This window comes from Littorina saxatilis, linkage group LG7, assembly GCF_037325665.1.
Source record: "Littorina saxatilis isolate snail1 linkage group LG7, US_GU_Lsax_2.0, whole genome shotgun sequence".
Lineage (NCBI taxonomy): Eukaryota > Metazoa > Mollusca > Gastropoda > Littorinimorpha > Littorinidae > Littorina > Littorina saxatilis.
Window position 1 is genome coordinate 30255945 of NC_090251.1, and position 19793 is coordinate 30275737.

At 43.3% G+C, this 19793-nt stretch overlaps 2 protein-coding genes across 2 annotated transcripts; both read right to left on the reverse strand.

The window, feature by feature from the left end:
* Nucleotides 1–931: 931 nt before the first annotated feature.
* On the reverse strand, nt 932–19782 carry LOC138971136 (uncharacterized). The gene is made up of 9 exons (XM_070343767.1): nt 19667–19782; nt 12405–14119; nt 10729–11008; nt 8707–8790; nt 7888–8086; nt 7032–7283; nt 5489–5628; nt 4177–4366; nt 932–2862 (listed from the first exon to the last, which is right to left on the reverse strand). The coding sequence occupies exons 2-9, from the start codon at nt 14092–14094 to the stop codon at nt 2209–2211; spliced, it is 3489 nt and encodes a 1162-aa protein (XP_070199868.1). The 5' UTR covers nt 14095–14119; nt 19667–19782; the 3' UTR covers nt 932–2208.
* LOC138971137 (piggyBac transposable element-derived protein 4-like) lies at nt 14133–19657 on the reverse strand. Its single transcript, XM_070343768.1, has 2 exons — nt 17007–19657; nt 14133–16288 (listed from the first exon to the last, which is right to left on the reverse strand). Exons 1-2 carry the CDS (start codon nt 17417–17419, stop codon nt 14860–14862), a joined length of 1842 nt encoding a protein of 613 aa, XP_070199869.1. The 5' UTR covers nt 17420–19657; the 3' UTR covers nt 14133–14859.
* Nucleotides 19783–19793: the final 11 nt, after the last annotated feature.

Below are 19793 nucleotides of genomic sequence, written 5' to 3' on the forward strand. Positions count from 1 at the left end.
TAACCCACCGAACTCTGACATGGATTGCAGGATCTTTTCCGTGCGCACTTGGTCTTGTGCTTGCGTGTACACACGGGGGGAGTTCGGACACCGAGGAGACTCTGAGAAATAAATCTCTCGCCGAACGTGGGGACGAACTCACGCTGACAGCGGCCAACTGGATACAAATCCAGCGCGCTATCGACTGAGCTACATCCCCGCCCCTGAACTGGGGATAAATTGACAGATGTTATGAAACAAAAAAATCTTAAGTCTTAAAACTGGAAAATGTCCTAAATCTGTGGTTTCAAAAGGGGATTTCCACTGTGCTCCAATACGACATGTTCAGCCTCTTGCAAGATGTAATTGTGCCATTTGTTGAGAAAAAAAAATAATGTTGTGTGTCCTCGCCTTCTATCACATTTTTTCTTATCACTGATAATATCACAAAATGATGTGCCAGCAGTTACCTTTGGTTCATAAAATAGAACTACTGTACAATCAGTGCATTTTGTGTTCAGTAAATACTTTTTTTCCTCTAACATTTTGTGCTTGTTAAAAGCATGGAAGTCAGTACAGTTTGTATTTGTATTATACACTCATATCATATAGAACATGTATTAAACTTACAAAGAGGCTGTGCGGATCATCTGTGTGTGCGGCAGCGTGTGCTGGTGTCTGTGTTTACAAATTTCAATTCATCTTGTGGCATTGTTTATGTTTTTAAATCACCAGAAAGGTATTTCATGTGCCTAGGGTTTTCTTTGGTATATTTTATTTGCTTTTCAATTTTGTATTGTGACACATGTGTACATGTATCATGTTTATCTGTGGCCACAAGAGCACTTGAGAGTATGAAGAGGTAATCCATGTAGTTTGAGAGAATGATCACGGTCACACACACTTACACACACACTTACACACACACTTACACACGTACAATGTCTCATTCACCACCACCATATGCTCTCTTTCAGCGTTTAAAAGATTTTCTGAAAAGTTTAACTGTACATTTATTGAAGTTCAAAACTTTGACTTATAACTGCAAGAAAATTTAAGTCTCATGTTACTGTGCAAACACAGTGTCCTACACAAAACAGTAATTCTGAAAAAGAAATATGTGTTTAAGGACACAAACACACACACAAACTATAGTCTTTCGGATGAGACGAAAAACCGAGGTCCCTTCGTGTACACTACATTGGGGTGTGCACGTTACAGATTCCACGATTGACAAAATGGCTGCGATCTGCTGGTCGATGTGAATGCGTGATGTATTGTGTAAAAAAATTCCATCTCACATGGCATAAATAGATCCCTGCGCCTTGAGTCCGAGTCTGGAGATACGCGCGCGATATAAGACTTCATATAACATAACACAAACTATTGTCATATAAAAACATAAAACAACAAAGAATGAGACAGTGATTTATGGATTTAGAAGAAATGAGAAACAAATTGTTTAGACTTGTGGCTCATGAGGTTTTGAAATCCCTGTAGACGTATGGAAGCTCTTTCAGAACATAGGTATGTGGGCTCCATAGGAGCTGTTTCTATGTCAAACAGGTGAAATCTATGGACCCGATTAGCTTTCCTGGAACAGAGGAACTCCCTCCCCCCCCCTCCCCTATTATTAACATAAAACCAAAGAAAGCAGGATAGTAAAACAGGGTAAGCTTTATAATTTTTAAAAGGGGATTCAATTGTAATCCAAATTCACAGTACATCAAACAGCAGTTGCAATATTACAACAACGGCTCCTTCTTCACATGGGGACCTGGGTTGCTCAGGTGGTAGAGCACTGGACTTATGTTCCTAGGGTCGCGGGTTTAAATCCTGGCCGCGCCAGACACGGGTCAACTTTATGTGCAGACCCAGAGACGGTATCCATTTTCCACCCTTGAGTCACCACAGTGGCACGAAAAAGACTTTGGTCATTCTGCCATAATTAGCCAATACCACCTAATCACGCATACACTTGTGTATCTCATCTTAAGTCAGGGTAAAACCCGGGAACATGCCCCTAATGGATTTGCCCTGAGGGCATAAAACTTGAATTTCTCTTTCTCTTCACATGGCAATCACCATACTGCACTAGGAATCTGCCTGTTGGCGATGACTGTGGTCATTGAGACTGCACTAGGAATCTGCCTGTTGGTGATGGCTGTGGTCATTGAGACTGCACTAGGAATCTGCCTGTTGGTGATGGCTGTGGTCATTGAGACTGCACTAGGAATCTGCCTGTGCGTGATGACTGTGGTCGTTGAGACTGATGACCAGGATGTGGCTCTGGCCCGTGTGGATCATGTTGTAGGTGGAGTTGGGCTGGATGCTGAAGCTCTGGCAGCACACGTCACAGTTGTAGTGCTTCCCTCCAATCAGCTGCGTCAGGTCTTTGAAGGGGATCGTCACGTTCCCGTCCTCCATGCTCCCCCCCTCCCCTTCCGAGAAGTCCCCCACCACCACGCTCGTCCCTTCGTCGGGGTTCACGTACGCCTGTTCTTCTGTCCCCTCCCCGGAGGCCGTCCTCCCTTCGATTTCCACTTTCAGCAGGCCCGGGGTGCCCTCCGGGTGACTGCTTGTCCTGACGACGATGTTGCCGTCCGAGTCCACCTCCTCCACTCTCTTGCCGTGCTCGCCATCCTCCCCTTTGTCGATGATGAATTCGATGACGGGTTCCACCTCCCCGTTCAAGTCCTGAACGACGACGTGCTCTGAGACGTCGGTGCCCTCCCCGTCAAGGATGACTTGTTGTTCTGTCCTAGGTGGCTGGGTGTTGGAGGTCGTGGTGTACACCGTGACGGATTCGCCGATGCCGCTGTTGTTGCTGGTGTTCGTGATGGAGGACGATGGCAAGAGACTCTCTCTATACTGTCTGGACCGCTGGAACATAACAAGACAACGATGAGCAGTGTAACAAACTCTATAGAAAAACAGTGGAATCCTTCATTTAAGACCCCACTAACTCAGACTTCCCTCCTTTTATCACTCGGCTTGCTCGGGTTTTCTGTTCAAGTCTTTCAACTTAACCACTATTGTCCCCCTGAAATCGGCGTATGCTGCCTGAATGACGGGGTGAAAACAAGTTATACACGTAAACATCCACTCGTGCCAAAAAAACACGAGTGAACGTGGGAGTTTCAGCCCATGAACAGAGAAACAGAAGAAGTGTTACAAATCTTATTTTCTCCGCAACAAAAAAGGGGTGTTGGCTGTGGTGGGGGCACTAAACTAAACATGTTAACAAAGACCAGTTTATCTTACTGTATATAAACAAATAGGAGATGAGTGGCATTTTGTTGCATGTGGGGTATGAAGACTGCCTGAAAATCGTTTAAACCCACCAATACTTTGCAAGGGTCGCTACTCTCTGTTTGTTCAAACCTCCATTCTCGCCTGTCCGGGCTTTTACAGGGAATAGGGGCATCCCTTCACTTGGACACATGCCTAAGGTATTTTTTGCTGAATTAATTTCACAGATTGACAAAAGTGTGAGTTAAGAAATAAGTTCAGCAAAACATGACCACTCTGGGAAACATTCAGGTTGTTGATTTTTGGTATGTGTCAAAGCAGAAGGCCGCTCTCATCCCATGTAAAAGCCAGGACAGGTCTTTGGTGGTGTACTCCATCATTAAAGGGAGCTGCAAGCTGCCAGTCCAGAAAACACATACAAATCTTCTTCTGCGTTCGTGGGCTGAAACTCCCACGTACACTCGTGTTTTGCACGAGTGGAATTTTACGTGTATGACCGTTTTTACCCCGCCATTTAGGCAGCCATACGCCGCTTTCGGAGGAAGCATGCTGGGTATTTTCGTGTTTCTATAACCCACTGAACTCTGACATGGATTACAGGATCTTTTTCGTGCGCACTTGGTCTTGTGCTTGCGTGTACACACGGGGGTGTTCGGACACCGAGGAGAGTCTGCACACAAAGTTGACTCTGAGAAATAAATCTCTCGCCGAACGTGGGGACGAACTCACGCTGACAGCGGCCAACTGGATACAAATCCAGCGCGCTACCGACTGAGCTACATCCCCGCCCTAACACATACAAATGATGACAGACCCTTTATGAGGAGGAAAGAGTTCAAACAGAAAATCTTCACTTTTGCTTGACAGACATATCAAACACTGAAACGCTTGACGTGTCTTTTGAAGTAAATAGCTCTGGAGTACAAAATCAAATCAAATATATACCGCATCATGTATCCTCATGTGCCTCTGCAGGTAGCGACTCTGAGAGAAGACCTTGTCACAGATGTAACAGGTGAATCGCTCGTTAAGGTGTTGTTGCATGTGCATCTTCAGGTGAGACGGCACACGGAAACCTTTGTCGCACATGGGGCAGACGTGAGGCTTCTCCCCTCGGTGTCGCATCATGTGATACCTGCAGTTACAAATAAATGTAAAACCGACCCGTCTGGTTGACTTACAAAACGGTCAAGGTTATCATGGAGTGTCTGTAAAATCGACAAGTCTGGCAGCGGAACGAAATTCAGATGTGGATGGAGCAGTGAATCCTGGGACGGGGCAGTGTGAGATTATACTGGGACAAGAAACAAGAGTCGGGACAGGCACACCAACAACAAAAAAGAAAGATTATCATGCCATACTTCTCAACTTACATACCAACGTCATAAAAAGAATTTGGCGTAACTCGTTTAATTTTTTTTTTTAGGAGAAGGACAATAAAATAGTGTTTATATTCGTTCCTCGTATAGATGAAAGATAAATGAATGTCTAATCGTGCATTTTCAATCGTAACTTAGTCTAAAGCTCAAAAACATCAAAATCGCCAAGAATCAACTTACACCAAAATTCCACGTTGTCATGGATATGTTGTGTTTGAATTGAAAACAAGCTATAAAATCAAAGCTTGTGTTACCATGACAATGCTTTAGCACTGTCTCGGCCTCAGGGTTTCGACAAGCCTGATTTTACTAATCTTGGTGAAAAAAGCAGTATGTTAAACAACTATGTGTCCCAAACCATGTTTTTACAATAGCTACATCAATACATGTCCCAAACCATGTTTTTACAATAGCTACATCAATACATGTCCCAAACCATGTTTTTACAATAGCTACATCAATACATGTCCCAAACCATGTTTTTACAATAGCTACATCAATACATGTCCCAAACCATGGTTTTACAATAGCTACATCAATACATGTCCCAAACCATGTTTTTACAATAGCTACATCAATACATGTCCCAAAACATGTATTTACAATAGCTACATCAATACATGTCCCAAACCATGTTTTTACAATAGCTACATCAATACATGTCCCAAACCATGGTTTTACAATAGCTACATCAATACATGTCCCAAACCATGTTTTTACAATAGCTACATCAATACATGTCCCAAACCATGTTTTTACAATAGCTACAATACATGTCCCAAACCATGTTTTTACAATAGCTACATCAATACATGTCCCAAACCATGTTTTCTTAGTGCAATCTTGTCCTCAAGCAGAAGTGAAATGTGGCCACTCACTTGTAGTTAGACTGCTGCCCAAAGCCATGTCCACACTCCTCACACACGTAGGGCTTCTCTCCAGTGTGTACACGATGGTGTTTGATGAGGTCAGCTTGCCGTACAAAGTCCTTGTGACACATCGAGCAAGGAAATCTGGTCTGAAAAGCCAAGAATTGGAAACTGTGACACACTGAGCAAGGAAACCAGGTCTGAAAAGCCCAGCATATGAATTGGAAAACATGACACAATGAGCAAGGGAATCTTGTCTGAAAAGCCCAGCATATGAATTGGAAAATGTGACACATTGAGCAAGAAAATCTTGTCTGAAAAGCCCAGCATATGAATTGGAAAATGTGACACATTGAGCAAGGAAATCTTGTCTGAAAAGCCCAGCATATGAATTGGAAAATGTGACACATTGAGCAAGGAAATCTTGTCTGAAAAGCCCAGCATATGAATTGGAAAATGTGACACTGAGCAAGAAACAAGAAGGGCAAAGCCCATACGACTCACATGCTTTACACATTTTTCCTACCAAAATACATGTGACCTTGACCAGGTCATCCAAGGTCATGCAACACAAAGCTGTTAATTCAAGACATAGGAAGTACAATGGTGCTTATTGGCTCTTTCTACCATGAGATATGGTCACTTTTAGTGGTTCACTACCTTATTTTGGTCACATTTCATAAGGGTCAAAGTGACCTTGACCTTGATCATATGTGACCGAATGTGTCTCATGATGAAAGCATAACATGTGCCCCACATAATTTTTAAGTTTGAAACAGTTATCTTCCATAGTTCAGGGTCAAGGTCACTTCAAAATATGTATACAATCCAACTTTGAAGAGCTCCTGTGACCTTGACCTTGAAGCAAGGTAAACCAAACTGGTATCAAAAGATGGGGCTTACTTTGCCCTATATATCATATATAGGTGAGGTATTGAATCTCAAAAACTTCAGAGAAAATGGGAAAAATATGAAAAATAGCTGTTTTTTAGGCAACATTTATGGCCCCTGCGACCTTGACCTTGAAGCAAGGTCAAGATGCTATGTATGTTTTTTGGGGCCTTGTCATCATACACCATCTTGCCAAATTTGGTACTGATAGACTGAATAGTGTCCAAGAAATATCCAACGTTAAAGTTTTCCGGACGGACGGACGGACGGACGTCCGGACGGACGACTCGGGTGAGTACATAGACTCACTTTTGCTTCGCATGTGAGTCAAAAATTGTCTGAAAAGCCCAGCATATGAATTGGAAAATGGGACATTTATCCACTGTTCTACCCATACAAACCCGTGCAAAGCAAGACAAGACCACCCCCGAAACAAAAAAAAGAAACATTCTTTGGAATATTGAACAGATAATGGGAAAGAAAGAGACACAAATCTCATGGTACAATTTACTTTCTTACACTTTGTTATGCAAGAAATGATTTAAAGACCAAAAATCTCATGATAGAATTTTCTTTCTGCCACTTTTCAGTTTTCTTTCAGCACACTGTGCAAAGCAAACCACACTCACAAAGTCACATACAATGATACACACAAACTCACCAGTTTCAAGTGCCTGTATTTCATGTGCCTGTTGAGATAAGACTGCAGTGTGAAGCCCTCTCCGCATTGCGAGCAGGAGAACAGTTTCTCCGTCTGGTGAGTTTGCTCGTGTGCAATGCGCGAGTTATCTCGGGAGAAACCTCGGTGGCAAATCCGACACCTGAATGGGAACGCCGTCGGATGTTTGTCAAGGATGTGTTCCTTCAGAGAACCAATGTGACGGAACTTGTCTGTGCAATAGAGGCACTGCAACTGCAAAGCCATAAAATTCTTCATAATCTCAACCTCGTCCTTGCCTTCCTGTTTGTCGGTTTGAATAAGTCGTGTCAGAATGAGAATCATAACCAAGTGAAACAAAGCGCCAATGACAAGGTCTAAGAAGCAAAAGGAAGTAAACCATGTAAATGGGTCCTAATCCATAGCTTTGTTATCACCTTTCTATAACACAGAGTTTATCATCAACAAAACCCACCAAAGACTTAGTTATGATAAAAAATGATTGAAACCTTTACTGAGAGAAAACTTTGTTTAAATGGTAACAAATCTCAACAAATTTGTGGCAGTTTCATGCATTCTTTGGTTTCAACCTTTCTCCCACTGTGAAAAAAATGTTGGTCGAAATGACAGCAAAGTTTTCAGCGATTTCTTCTTCTTCTTCATTCATGAGCTGAAACTCCCACGTTCACTCATGTTTTTCCACGAGTGGGTTTTTACCTGTATGACCGTTTTTACACCGCCATTCAGACAGCCATACACCGCTTTCGGAGGAGATTTGAAATGAGTTTGAGAATTACATCATCACCAAACGACCTCCCTGAATCCCAAATCTAACAAGTCACTGAGATGGTTTACTTACACCAGGAATGCCCTGATAGGTCTTCGGGACATCAGACTGCACTGTGGTACATGAGTGAGACAGCTGATGAGCCTGGAGATACACGTCTGAGGAGAAGGATTTGTTGCAAACTTTGCACACAGCGTCTGTCATATGAGTTCGCGTCGCACCCTGCCCTCTGGGCCGGCCACGCCCTCTCTTAGGAGTGTCGGGTTCAGCTCTGCAAAAGTTGGAGGAAGTTTTTTTTATACTCAAAGCCCATATTATGTACGTTTGGCATCAATTAAAATAAAATGCACATGAAAAGTTCACAAAAAAGAAGCACTGACATTGCTTTTTACTCCTTCATTAAATTATTTCTTAACACTTTCTACCCCACATATACTGAGTTTTTTTTTAGCCGAGACAAGCTGTGCTGCAGCAGGTCACTCAGAATTGTAGAAACTGTGTATCAATATGCTGGAATGCAGGCGTTAGATGGACGTTACAGGAAGCGACTGAAGCTAACAGTCTGAGCAGATATATCTATACCCGGTCAGATAGAGCCATATAACTGGGTACGGATATATCCGTACCTGGGAGACAATGAGTTAACCACCAGTTTAGCGAGAACAGAGCTTCACGCAAAGTTACAACGCTCATGATCTTTCTCCCTCTTTGCTGGAATGAATCTGAAGAATGTTCTGTCTATTACAAAAACATCAACAACAACAAAAAGCTGGTCATTTATAAAAGGAAGAGTGAAATAAACATGATGAAAATACCTGGGAGAAAAAAGATTTCTTTTTTGTTTTCTTTTTGTTTTGTTTGAATGTAAACTAAGTATTTAAAGTTCTGTACCTCTTCACACAACTTAGAGCATGGCTACTGAGGGCAGCTGCGGAATAGAAGTGCTCCATACATCGTATGCATTTGAAGGTGATGCTGCAATAAACGACAGTTGAAACCTTTGTTACTATCAGTTATACAATTGATGTAAACACATGCACAAGTAGTTTAAGTGTTACAATACAAACTCATTTGCTAAATAGATGAATCCCTTAAAGATGATAATTTCAAGAATGCTTCCAAGATACCTAACCTCTTTTACAAACTGTTTAATAGTCTCTCCAATATCATATATATGATGCTGTGCCAGAACCTGCCTCCTTACAATGGGACACTTGAGGCAAAAATAAAACTGTTTATATTTGTTGTTGGATGTTGCAGCATTAAAGACTGAGGTTTCCTGAATATGTTTCAAGTTTTAAAAAGATAAATGAAAGCAGCGTTTTTTAGATATTGATCAATAAAGACGGGCACCTGACTGATGTTGGATGTTACACTGGACACAGTACAACTAGCCACAGTATGATAATTACTTGCCAGATATTTCTGAATCTAATCTTTATCATTGACTTAGATGCTGAAATTGACATTCACATCAAATCCAAACCAAAATTCAATTTTATTGTCCCATAAATTCATCTGCTCACTGTGTCCTGTGTAACGTCCGACAGCAAGCAGTACACACACATTTCATTAAAAATGCAACAAACACAGAAATCTTGTCAGAACAAAAATAATCTTATTTAATACATCTAAAACCAGAAACAAAGTGACAAACAGTTTGTAAATATAGTCTGCAGGCTGTTGAGCATGTCAGATGTTACACTTGGTAGATGTAGAACTGAATGGAGTTTGTGCTGTGTCCACGTAACGACTGAAAGCCGAGGTCACTCATGCCCGGTACATAGACACGTGTGGACGCAAACACATGGTGTTGCCGCTTCAGTCCGTTTTTGCCGTTGTAGTGTGCATTAAAAAGCTTTAAAAACACTAAACACTTGCAATTCAGTCGTTACATTATTGCGAACGTTACCAGTACGATGTGCCTGACAAAAAATTATAAACACTCGCCTTCTCTCTTCTTTGCCGCCATCTTGGGAAATCAAACACAGAGTGCATTCTGGGTAAAGATGGCTTCCCGAAATAATCTTTCTACCGTGAAAATGTAGAATACCTTTTTTCGAATCTGGATATTTTCGTACGTTACCGTTTGACAAAAAAAAAAGTACTGACCTTTTCAGAGCTGAAAGACTGTCTAGCACACGGTCTAATGCTTTTTGTGTGGTAAATTACGTTCAAAGAGTGCAATTTGTAGTCGCCATTAACGTGAATGTTGACGACGGCTCACAGTGGAGTAGCAGACGAACTTTTCGTTCACAGGCACATTTGACATTATGTGTAACGACCGAAACCGTTCCTTTTCAATCCTTTTTTTTTTAAGAAATAGTTTGAAATTTTTATTTATTGTGGGACAGATTTGAAGACTTATACTTAATCTACAAACACACACAGTAAGTTATAGGTAAGTTGATGGTAAACAAGCAAACAAGCAAAATCCTGAGTTCCCTTGAAGTGTCCCATTCACACTCACTCGTTTCAACCCACGCATCTCGTTTCTTTCTTTTTTTATTTTCAAACAGAAATGACCATATCTAGCACGGTTATGATTATTATCTCTATGGGTTATGTTTGTCATTAAAAAACATTGGTTTGCCATGAAAGATGCGAACAGATAAAAAAAAAAAATGTAATCAAACTCAGGGGGTGACCGTCAAAGCACGTTTTGGCACAGCGTCATATATATATATGTGACTCAAAGTAAGCTACTTTTGGGCATTACATGTGTATACACATGTCAAAAATGGAACTGTGAAATGACGAAAACCAAGTCTCTCATATATATTCATTTTGAATAATAAAAACACTGAGCCAAAGAATTCTGTAAAAAAAAAGTGAATTTAAATACAGATAAAAGGCTATGTACATGTGTCAAGAAACCAACTGTGTGTGTGTGTGTGTGTCCAAACTACTTACCTGCCACCTGGTGCCTGATGCAGGCGACTGTGGTTTTCCAGTGCTGTCTTGGAAGAGAAATTCTTGGAGCAGACAGTACAGGTAAAGACAGCACCTGCCTCACTGTGACTCTTCTTCATGTGCTGACGCAGGTAGGCAGCAAAGGGGAACGTCTCGCCGCACAGCCCGCAGGTGTGAACAGGTGTACCTGAGGCTGTGCTCAACAAAGCAGGTGTTGGGGTGGTTACTGGTGTGCTGATGATGCTCTGTGTAGCTTCTGTTTGCTCTGTATCGTTGTTTTCTGCAATTTCAACATCTGTGTAAAACCTTAGCCAAGGTCTATGTGTATGATGACATACCCTCCTCCCACTTTTCCTGTCCAAATTCGCAAATTACCATTTAGCATAATAATTTACAATACAAATATATTCAGAAAAACGCACAACTTATGAAGCTGAAAGGCAGTTAATTTTGTCAAGCTCAAGATCTGCGCAGACGTTTTAAAATTGAAGAATCTCCCACCCTAACTTACACACACCAGCATTTTTTATCATAATACATACTTACTTTGTAAAAAGTCTTTTCATTTTTAATTTCAACGGCACTGGAAGGCATCTTTTACTGCAACATATCACTCTGTAAAACTAAACTTTAAGTTGAAACTTCTAGGTCACTGCCATTTTCTTACTGATAATGTACAGTGGAAGTCCCCTTCAAAGACAGACCCCCCCCCCCCCCCCCCCCCCAATGAATTGTAAGAGTAGACCTCCTCCCTTTTAAGACCTTGCTTGTTCAGATTTTTTGTTCATAACCGCTACACATTTACCTCCATTTTATGAAGGCTCCCCGATCCTTTTTAAGACTCAGATTTTTGGAGGTCGTAAAAGGGTGGTTCCACAGAACCACCAATTGCTTGTAATAGACAATGTTCAGAAATAGCTTTGTATGGGTTGTGAAAGAGTGAATACCCTTGCTGTTAGTTTTAGTGAGTCAAACAATCCACATGTGCTCCTTGTCCACGTGTTTCAGACACACCCCCTGCTAGTGACTGACCCGTGGAAGGGCGGGGATGTAGCTCAGTCGGTAGCGCGCTGGATTTGTATCCAGTTGGCCGCTGTCAGCGTGAGTTCGTCCCCATGTTCGGCGAGAGATTTATTTCTCAGAGTCAACTTTGTGTGCGGACTCTCCTCGGTGTCCGAACACCCCCGTGTGTACACGCAAGCACAAGACCAAGTGCGCACGAAAAAGATCCTGTAATCCATGTCAGAGTTCGGTGGGTTATAGAAACACGAAAATACCCAGCATGCTTCCTCCGAAAACGGCGTATGGCTGCCTAAATGGCGGGGTAAAAAACGGTCATAGATATAAAATTCCACTCGTGCAAAAAACACGAGTGTACGTGGGAGTTTCAGCCCACGAACGCAGAAGAAGAAGAAGAAGAAGACTGACCCGTGGATTGTTTGTCTCACTTAACGTAAGGGTATTTAATCTTTCACAACTCATACACACCGGACAGAGTTTATATTCCAGAGTCCATCTATTAGCACTTGAAAGAGTTGAACGTTTCAACCAACTTGCAAAACCCACCTTCATTTTTAGCACTTAAAAGAGTTGAACGTTTCAACCAACTTGCAAAATCCACCTTCATTTTTAGCACTTAAAAGAGTTGAACGTTTCAACCAACTTGCAAAGCCCACCTTCATTTTCATCAAAGTTCATATCCTCCTCATCTCCCTCTTCCTCATCGTGCTCCACAGCCATGTGCAGTTCCAGGTCCTCTTCATCCCTGCACTGTTCACCGCAAGCATCGCACACAAACTCCTCCTCCTCTTCTTCGTTATACAAGTGTTGTGCCACATGCTGAGCGCGATCCTTCTCTGGCATTAATTCTCCGCACACTGTGCATGTCCACTGACTCGAAGGATAGGTGGTCGTAGCTGATGGTTTCTGAGTCTGCGTCTTGGCAGCGGATGTCGAACTGATGGGAGAGCTTTTTCTGGTGACGTTCACAACAGTTGGTGAGGAGACCGCTTTGGCCTGAATGACGTTGGGTTTTTGCCTCTGGCTTGTGGCTGTGGAGGCGTTGAGATTTTTGGCCGTTGACTGTGTTGCTGATGTTGGGAGTGTGGAGGAGGGAGTAGCAGCGGTTGTGGGATAGGCTGCCTCAGCCAGCAGGAGGAGGCTAGTTGGAGTGTCACCTTTGGAAGTGCTGTTTGCCTCAGAGACCACAGTGTCACTGTCAGCCCCTCCCTCTGTCACTGGAACAGGGTCAACCCTCACGATCTGACTAGCAGCTGCACCAGCAGAACCGTGGACGCCAGGGACCGACGTGAGAATGTAGGAAGTGCCGTCCTCTCCCTGCTCCACCTGTATCTCCTGGACTGCACTCTCACTTTCTGCCGCCGCCAGCAACAGAGATGAAACTTCGAAAGATGATGACGTGACTGTTTTCACCCCTTCAGATGCTGAAGGCCATGAAATGGATGAGTCTTTTTCCACTCTTGCTGACGTATGGATCTGAAGGGCTGATGCCAGTTGTGAACGTTTCTTCTTAAACTTGCGAGGAAGCAGCTCTGGTTCCAAGATCAGCATGCTTCTAGGAACTGCCCTTGGTCTCGGACTGGTATCTGGGGTCATGACCTCAACCTTTGACAAACGTGACCTTGGTGGTTTGGTGGGTGAGTCTTTCCTGCTGTGAGAAACAAGACTAGGTGTAGACAGAGCTTCCATGGGGATCTTGGTTCTCTTTCTCGTCTGGATGGGTTCATACTTAGGAACAAACGCCCCTCGCGGGCCTCTAGACATTTTTTCAGGACTGGACATCTTAGACTCAGATTCGATGATGCCGTCAGGCTTCTCACTGACATTTTCCTGCACCGACACCTCTGCAGGATTGTCAGCGGGTTGATGCGGAGAACTTGCAGGGCCTCGCGGGCGTCTAGAAATCTTTTCATGACTGGGCGTCTTAGTTTCAGATTGGATGATGCCGTCAGTCTTCTCACCGACATTTTCCTCCACAGGCACCTCAGCAGGATTGTCAGCGGGTTGATGCGGAGAACTCACTGGTCTTTTACGAGTTCCTCTTCTAGGTGGTGAAGATAGTTCTTTAGACACAGGAGCTGGGACTCCAGGGTCCTTACCTTCATTACCCTTAGGTGGAGGTGGCCCTGTATCTGTACCTGCTTTCTGGGCAGACCTACACGTCATTACTGATGGAGGCTTTTCTGCTGTTTTTTGGCTTCCTGTGAGTTTGTTCTCTTCAAGACTGGCTTCGCTCTGGACTGTGGTGGTGTTCCCTTCTACTCTCACAACAATCATCTGAGCATCCTTCTTGTGTTCAGCCATGCTCTCCGCTGCTTTTTGCTTGGAGGGTGACTTATTAGCCATGGTACTTTGTCGTCTTATTCGTGTTCTGAAGAAGAAAACACATGTGTGAGTTTTGAATTATTAAAGTTGAGTTCTTTTTGGACGGACTACTGGTTTTCTGCTTGTGCAAAACAGGGGACACCCCTCACATTGTAATTTTTTGGAAGTTTTCGTCAAAATTTGACTAAATGTATTCAGATAGACAGGGAATTAACCCTTACACTGGTGCAATTCCGGAACACATGTTACATAGCCACTGGTGAATTAACAGAGAGAAAAATAAAGAAAATCGGTCATATTTTAAAGAATGTGTTATCTTTTTGTGTGTGCATATTTGAAAAATACATGTTGAATAAAGATTGTACAGAAATGAACAAGGAACAACACAAACACAATTTTGGAGGGTCAGTAGCAAACTGTAATTGACGCACCTGGAGAAAATGAAGGATGACAGGTATTTTTTTCAGAATGAAGCTGCAGTTGATCATAAATTACTCCACAGTCACCAACAAAAGGATATTCAGTCATCACACACTAGTACAGTATCTCAGACTAGGAGTCACAAGTATCAGTATCTTCATTGGTAACTGTAGGTATGAGTTATCCAGGTAAGAATCCAGGTGAAAATCGCCTTCACATCAGAAACGTTTCAATTGGTTGTCCATGTAACTGCAGGTACACGTACAACAAAAAAACAAATAGAAACAACTAAATCTTTGCAATGTCCCAAGAAAGACTGCATAGCACGACAGAATGGCAGAGTACAGGTGATGTCATTATAGCAGTTCAGTTGTCACCAGCACCATCACGCGGACCACCTTCTGCTGCTCCCATCTGCTGCCCGAGGACTCTTTGGTAGTCACTTCTGGTGTGGTACACCTCAAAACAGTGGGGAATACACAGAGTGACTTGGCATTGTTCACACTGATAGGCAGACTGCTTTCTCTTGAAGCCAGCTCTGTTCTGCCTTACTGGGTTGCAAGCCACACAGTCACGTTGTGGACGCTGTCTCTTGGCACTGACTGTGGCGGTGTTGTAGGTTGGCCGGTGCGTACCAATCATGCGTCTGGGGGGGTTGACTGCTTTCCTTCCTCTTGGTACTGGCTTCGGAGCTTCTGGAGAAGATGAGATCAGCTGTCGGACTAGCAGCTTCCGGAACTCATGATGCGACAGGGACACACCAGCAAACTTGCGGTGGAGAAAGTAGGCATTGCACATGGCAACTGTGAATAAATAGAAGAAGAGCTTTCTCCACCACTTGACGGTCTTCCTTAACACAGAATAGTTCTTGATGACCTGATCAGATGTGTCCACCCCGCCCATGTTCTTGATGTAGTCAACAATGCAGAGTGGTTTCCAGATGGGGTCACCATTGTCATTTACTTTGTCGAGCTTGGAATGTTGAGGCAGGTGCACTGTAGACAGCATGTGCACATCACGCTTGTCGTGGTGTTTCACAGCAAGAAGGTGCTCAGCTTGCCGGAAGATGGTCTGTCCTTGCGTCAGCTTGATGGTGTCAGCTCCTCGTTTCTGCTTCTTGAAAGCCTCAGGCATGCCGCGTCTGGATGTTCGAACTGTACCACAGGCGTAAGTGTTGAGCAGGTACAGTTCGTTGAATAATTCAGGACTGGTGTAGTAGTTGTCCATGAAAATTCTGTGACCTTTGTCCAAAAGACCGCCAAAGGCAAGAAGACCCAGCACGACTTGAGTGGTAGTGCCCAAGTCTTCATCAAGTTGAAGAGCCTCACACAAGTTTGTGCGAGGCGTGGAACCCTGATAGACGTCCATGGAAATGACATAACCCGACTTCGCCTCACAGGCTTCATAAAGCTTGATGCCAAATTTATCTGGCTTTGCTGGGTTGTAGACACGGAATCGCAGTCTACCCTTCCATGGACATGTCGCCTCGTCAAAGCTGATGTCTTGCTCTGGGGTGTACACCTCGACGAATTGCGTGCGAAGATGTGTGAAGAATGGCCGTAGCTTGTACAGGGGGTCTGCGCGGTTGGCCCGTGTGTTGTCCACAAGGTGGAAGTGGCTGAGAATAGCCTGGAACCTCACAAGGGACATGTTCTTTGTGAAAAAAGGAGTGGAGGTGATCTCATCCTGGCTCCAGTACTCTTCAATAGTAGGCTTGATGACCAGGCCTGTTGCAATAACCAGCGACAGGAAAACCTTCATCTCGTCGAGAGTGACAGGTAACCAGCGGTGTAGCCTGAAAAATGGAGATGAAATAATAAATGTTCTATTTCATATTGTTTTTTAAAAACACACACAAACACACTCACTCTCTCTCTCTCATACATGGGCATCATACATACAGTGCACACACTCACCCACATACATATAAACACCAACAACCCCCCAACCCCCCCCCTCCCCCCATACACACTCGTACACAACTATCCCACATACAGTGCACACAGTCATCCACATGCATGTGCAAAGACACATACAACCCCCTTACCCCTCACACACACACACACACACACACACACCAACAAACAAACATAACACACTTATAAACACTTCACCCAGTCATAGATCTAACTATAGATCCCTGACCCAGTTGACGACTGCATTCCGCTTGTCAATCTTCTTCTTCTAATAGTAACCAGTCATAGTTCATTCTTCTTCTTCTTCCAATAATAACCACAGTCACAGTCTATTATTCTGTTGCCCCACACAAACAACTCGTGGCCGGGCCCGACCCGAACACAGATCTACACACACACTGACACGCCAACCCAGACACACACTTCTGCTTGAGCACTCACACATGAACAGAAACTACTTTCATATCAATAGTCTAATATCGTTTTTCAGTAAAAACAAACTTTTCACCTGGACAAAAAGGAAGAAGAAAGAAACGGAAGAAAACATGTTTGCAAGAGACACAGAGAGAGAGCAAAAATCGATGACGAAAGGCTTACCGTGAGTGTGGCTTTAGATTTCCAGCGTCAATTTTTCGTTGAGCGTAGTCATTCGTTTGTTCGACTAACAGATCGATCATTTCATCACCAACAAACAGTCGGAAAAAATCCAAGGGCTGTGGGTTTTCTGGAAAATCTTCGCCGACATTCAAAACAGTTTCACGATCAAACGGCATGTTGACAGTAGCCCCTTCCCCCCTCTCACTACTCCAACCTTCTTGAACGTCTGCTTCGAAGTCTCTGTTGTTTGGGGCCTGATCTAGGTCCATAATGTCCCCAACGAGCATTACATCTTGTAAATCAATGTAAAAGGCTTCTTCCCCTACTTCGTCAAGATCGGGATCGGCGAAGAAATCATCAAAAAAGTCTTGAAAAACATTGCGATCACGCCGTGGATCTATGGGAGCAGCCATTTTGGAGCATGTGCAACAGCTCAGCTGGGTGCCCTGTATTTTTGACACTCGCCTACTCAAATGTGCTTCAGAACTTGGATCTACAGGTTCAGGGCCCAACTGACCTTATTTCTAGTGAATACAGATCTAAGGATAGGTTTTCGCATCCATGGGAGGTAATCGGAACCGACCAAACAGACTGACACAGCCCCACGACATATGTCGCGACAACCAGGTGACGGTATACGTAAAGTAGCGCGACATATGTCGCGACAACCAGCGTAAGGGTTAAGATAAGGGTGTGTGGGTGTATACGGTGGGTGTGCACAGCAATTCCCACAAAAGTACCCGAGAAATGTTATGAAACTTTACAGGTGAATTCTTCTAGATATAATACCCTGAAAATGTGTTCAACTTTTTTTCAATAAATCATTAAATATCTTTGATGATGTCATATCCGGCTTTGAAAAAGTTGAGCCAGAACTGTGGCAACAGTATTTTTCAATCAAATTGATTGAAGTTTTGGTCAAACAATCTCTGAATCAGCCTGATCTAGTGGAGTAGTTCAGACCAAAGTAAAAATTCCAACAAAAATTGAAATGCTCACAACAGATTCAAAAATGATTCCATTGTATTTTTGCCATTTCCTGAAGCCATGTTAACTCTGAAAATGCACTCAAAGTTAAAGAAAACTGGTCCTATGTTCACATGCTTTGCGGAGAACAGCGCAAACAGTCTTGCTGCTTGGGTTTTGACTAGCCAAGTCTCACTTTATATTTTTATAAATTATTGTTGTTCTTGCTGAGTGAGTCTTGTAACTAACACAATGCAAGCAGGATACATATATATGCTTTGTTTGCATTCTTGTTAGTTAAATGGAAATGAGAAGTAACTAACTCCCCCAACTGATCGTGGGTTTTTAGTGTTGATCTTATACTTTTATTTTGAAGCTGATGGACTTTACATGTTTTGATACAGAGCTTCACACAAAGAACAAAACAAGTTTCACATTAGGCCACAAAAAAAGAAGAAAGTTTGTATTCGACAAGGCCCAAAAAATTAGGGCCCATTATAGTACGGTTACTCTTTGTTGATGAATGAAGCTTTTTTCCCATTTATTTACACAGGCACATGTCGTTTTTTAATGGCCAACTGTCTCCTCTGGATGTCAGAGATGGGCAACTTTCCTTGCAAAGTATGCATAATTGTCATTTGAGTTTTGTCATTGTAAATTAATAGTTTTTTCGAAGGGTCACAAAAAGTTCTGGAGTGGGGAGGTAAAAGTAGGGTGGATTGGGGAATCAGAACCATTGAATTTTTTTTCTTGGCCTTCCTGGGATCCTGCAGGTGTCTGATGCAAAAGAAAAGAGCTCTATTGCTTTTCACATTTGAAGAATTGGGCTCTGATAGTTTTTCTAGCCAACGCTCTCGTTATGCACTAAACCATCCTGATCCCGCCTCCCAATCCCCCCGAGGGGACCGGCATGGTTGGCCTAGTGGTAAGGCGTCCGCCCCGTGATCGGGAGGTCGTGGGTTCGAACCCCGGCCGGGTCATACCTAAGACTTTAAAATTGGCAATCTAGTGGCTGTTCCCCCTGGCGTCTGGCATTATGGGGTTAGTGCTTCTTCTTCTTCTTCTTCTGCATTCATGGGCTGAAACTCCCACGTACACTCGGTTTTTTTGCACGAGTGGGTTTTTTACGTGTATGACCGTTTTTACCCCGCCATTTAGGCAGCCATACGCCGCTTTCGGAGGACGGGGTTAGTGCTAGGACTGGTTGGTCCGGTGTCAGAATAATGTGACTGGGTGAGACATGAAGCCTGTGCTGCGACTTCTGTCTTGTGTGTGGCGCACGTTATATGTCAAAGCAGCACCGCCCTGATATGGCCCTTCGTGGTCGACTGGGCGTTAAGCAAACAAACAAACAAACAAAAATCCCCCCGAGGGGTATTCTCATTTGATAAAGTTCTCACTTGGCTACATTTGAAGGAGAAGCCACCGATGTACCGTTTCCAATTTTTAGGGGGCAACCCAAATCGTAATCTCATTCGTCAAACACATGAAGACAGATTTTATTTGACTTAAAGCAGTTAAAATAAAAAGCATTAATTCTGCAACGCAGAAATCAGATCCCTACTTTAATTTGCAAATGGCCAAGAAGACGCCGCCGACCTGTGCAAACAGTTTACAGACATTCATTGGGGATTTATATTAGTCAATACTCAAAAGAGACAGTACACCATTACAGTGTAAACGACAGAAAATACCGTGTATTCTTATCAGAGTCGATCACTTCAACAATGCCTCAGGGTTAACGTTTTGTCTGCAAATTTCTGCCACACCATATCGACGCTTTAGCGATCCGTTTCACTCATTTAGCTTTGGCTTCTGGTT

What these genes read in the sequence shown, in the direction of transcription:
- LOC138971137 (XM_070343768.1), bottom strand. Translation starts at nt 17,419, where the DNA reads ATGGCTGCTCCCATAGATCCACGGCGTGATCGCAATGTTTTTCAAGAC. An exon ending in AATCTAAAGCCACACTCACG is followed by an intron (nt 16,289 to 17,006) that starts GTAAGCCTTTCG and finishes TCCATTTTTCAG; the next exon opens with GCTACACCGCTGGTTACCTG.
- LOC138971136 (XM_070343767.1), bottom strand. Translation starts at nt 14,094, where the DNA reads ATGGCTAATAAGTCACCCTCCAAGCAAAAAGCAGCGGAGAGCATGGCT. An exon ending in CCTATCAGGGCATTCCTGGT is followed by an intron (nt 7,284 to 7,887) that starts GTAAGTAAACCA and finishes ATGGCTTTGCAG; the next exon opens with TTGCAGTGCCTCTATTGCAC. An exon ending in ACATGAGGATACATGATGCG is followed by an intron (nt 2,863 to 4,176) that starts GTATATATTTGA and finishes GTTATGTTCCAG; the next exon opens with CGGTCCAGACAGTATAGAGA.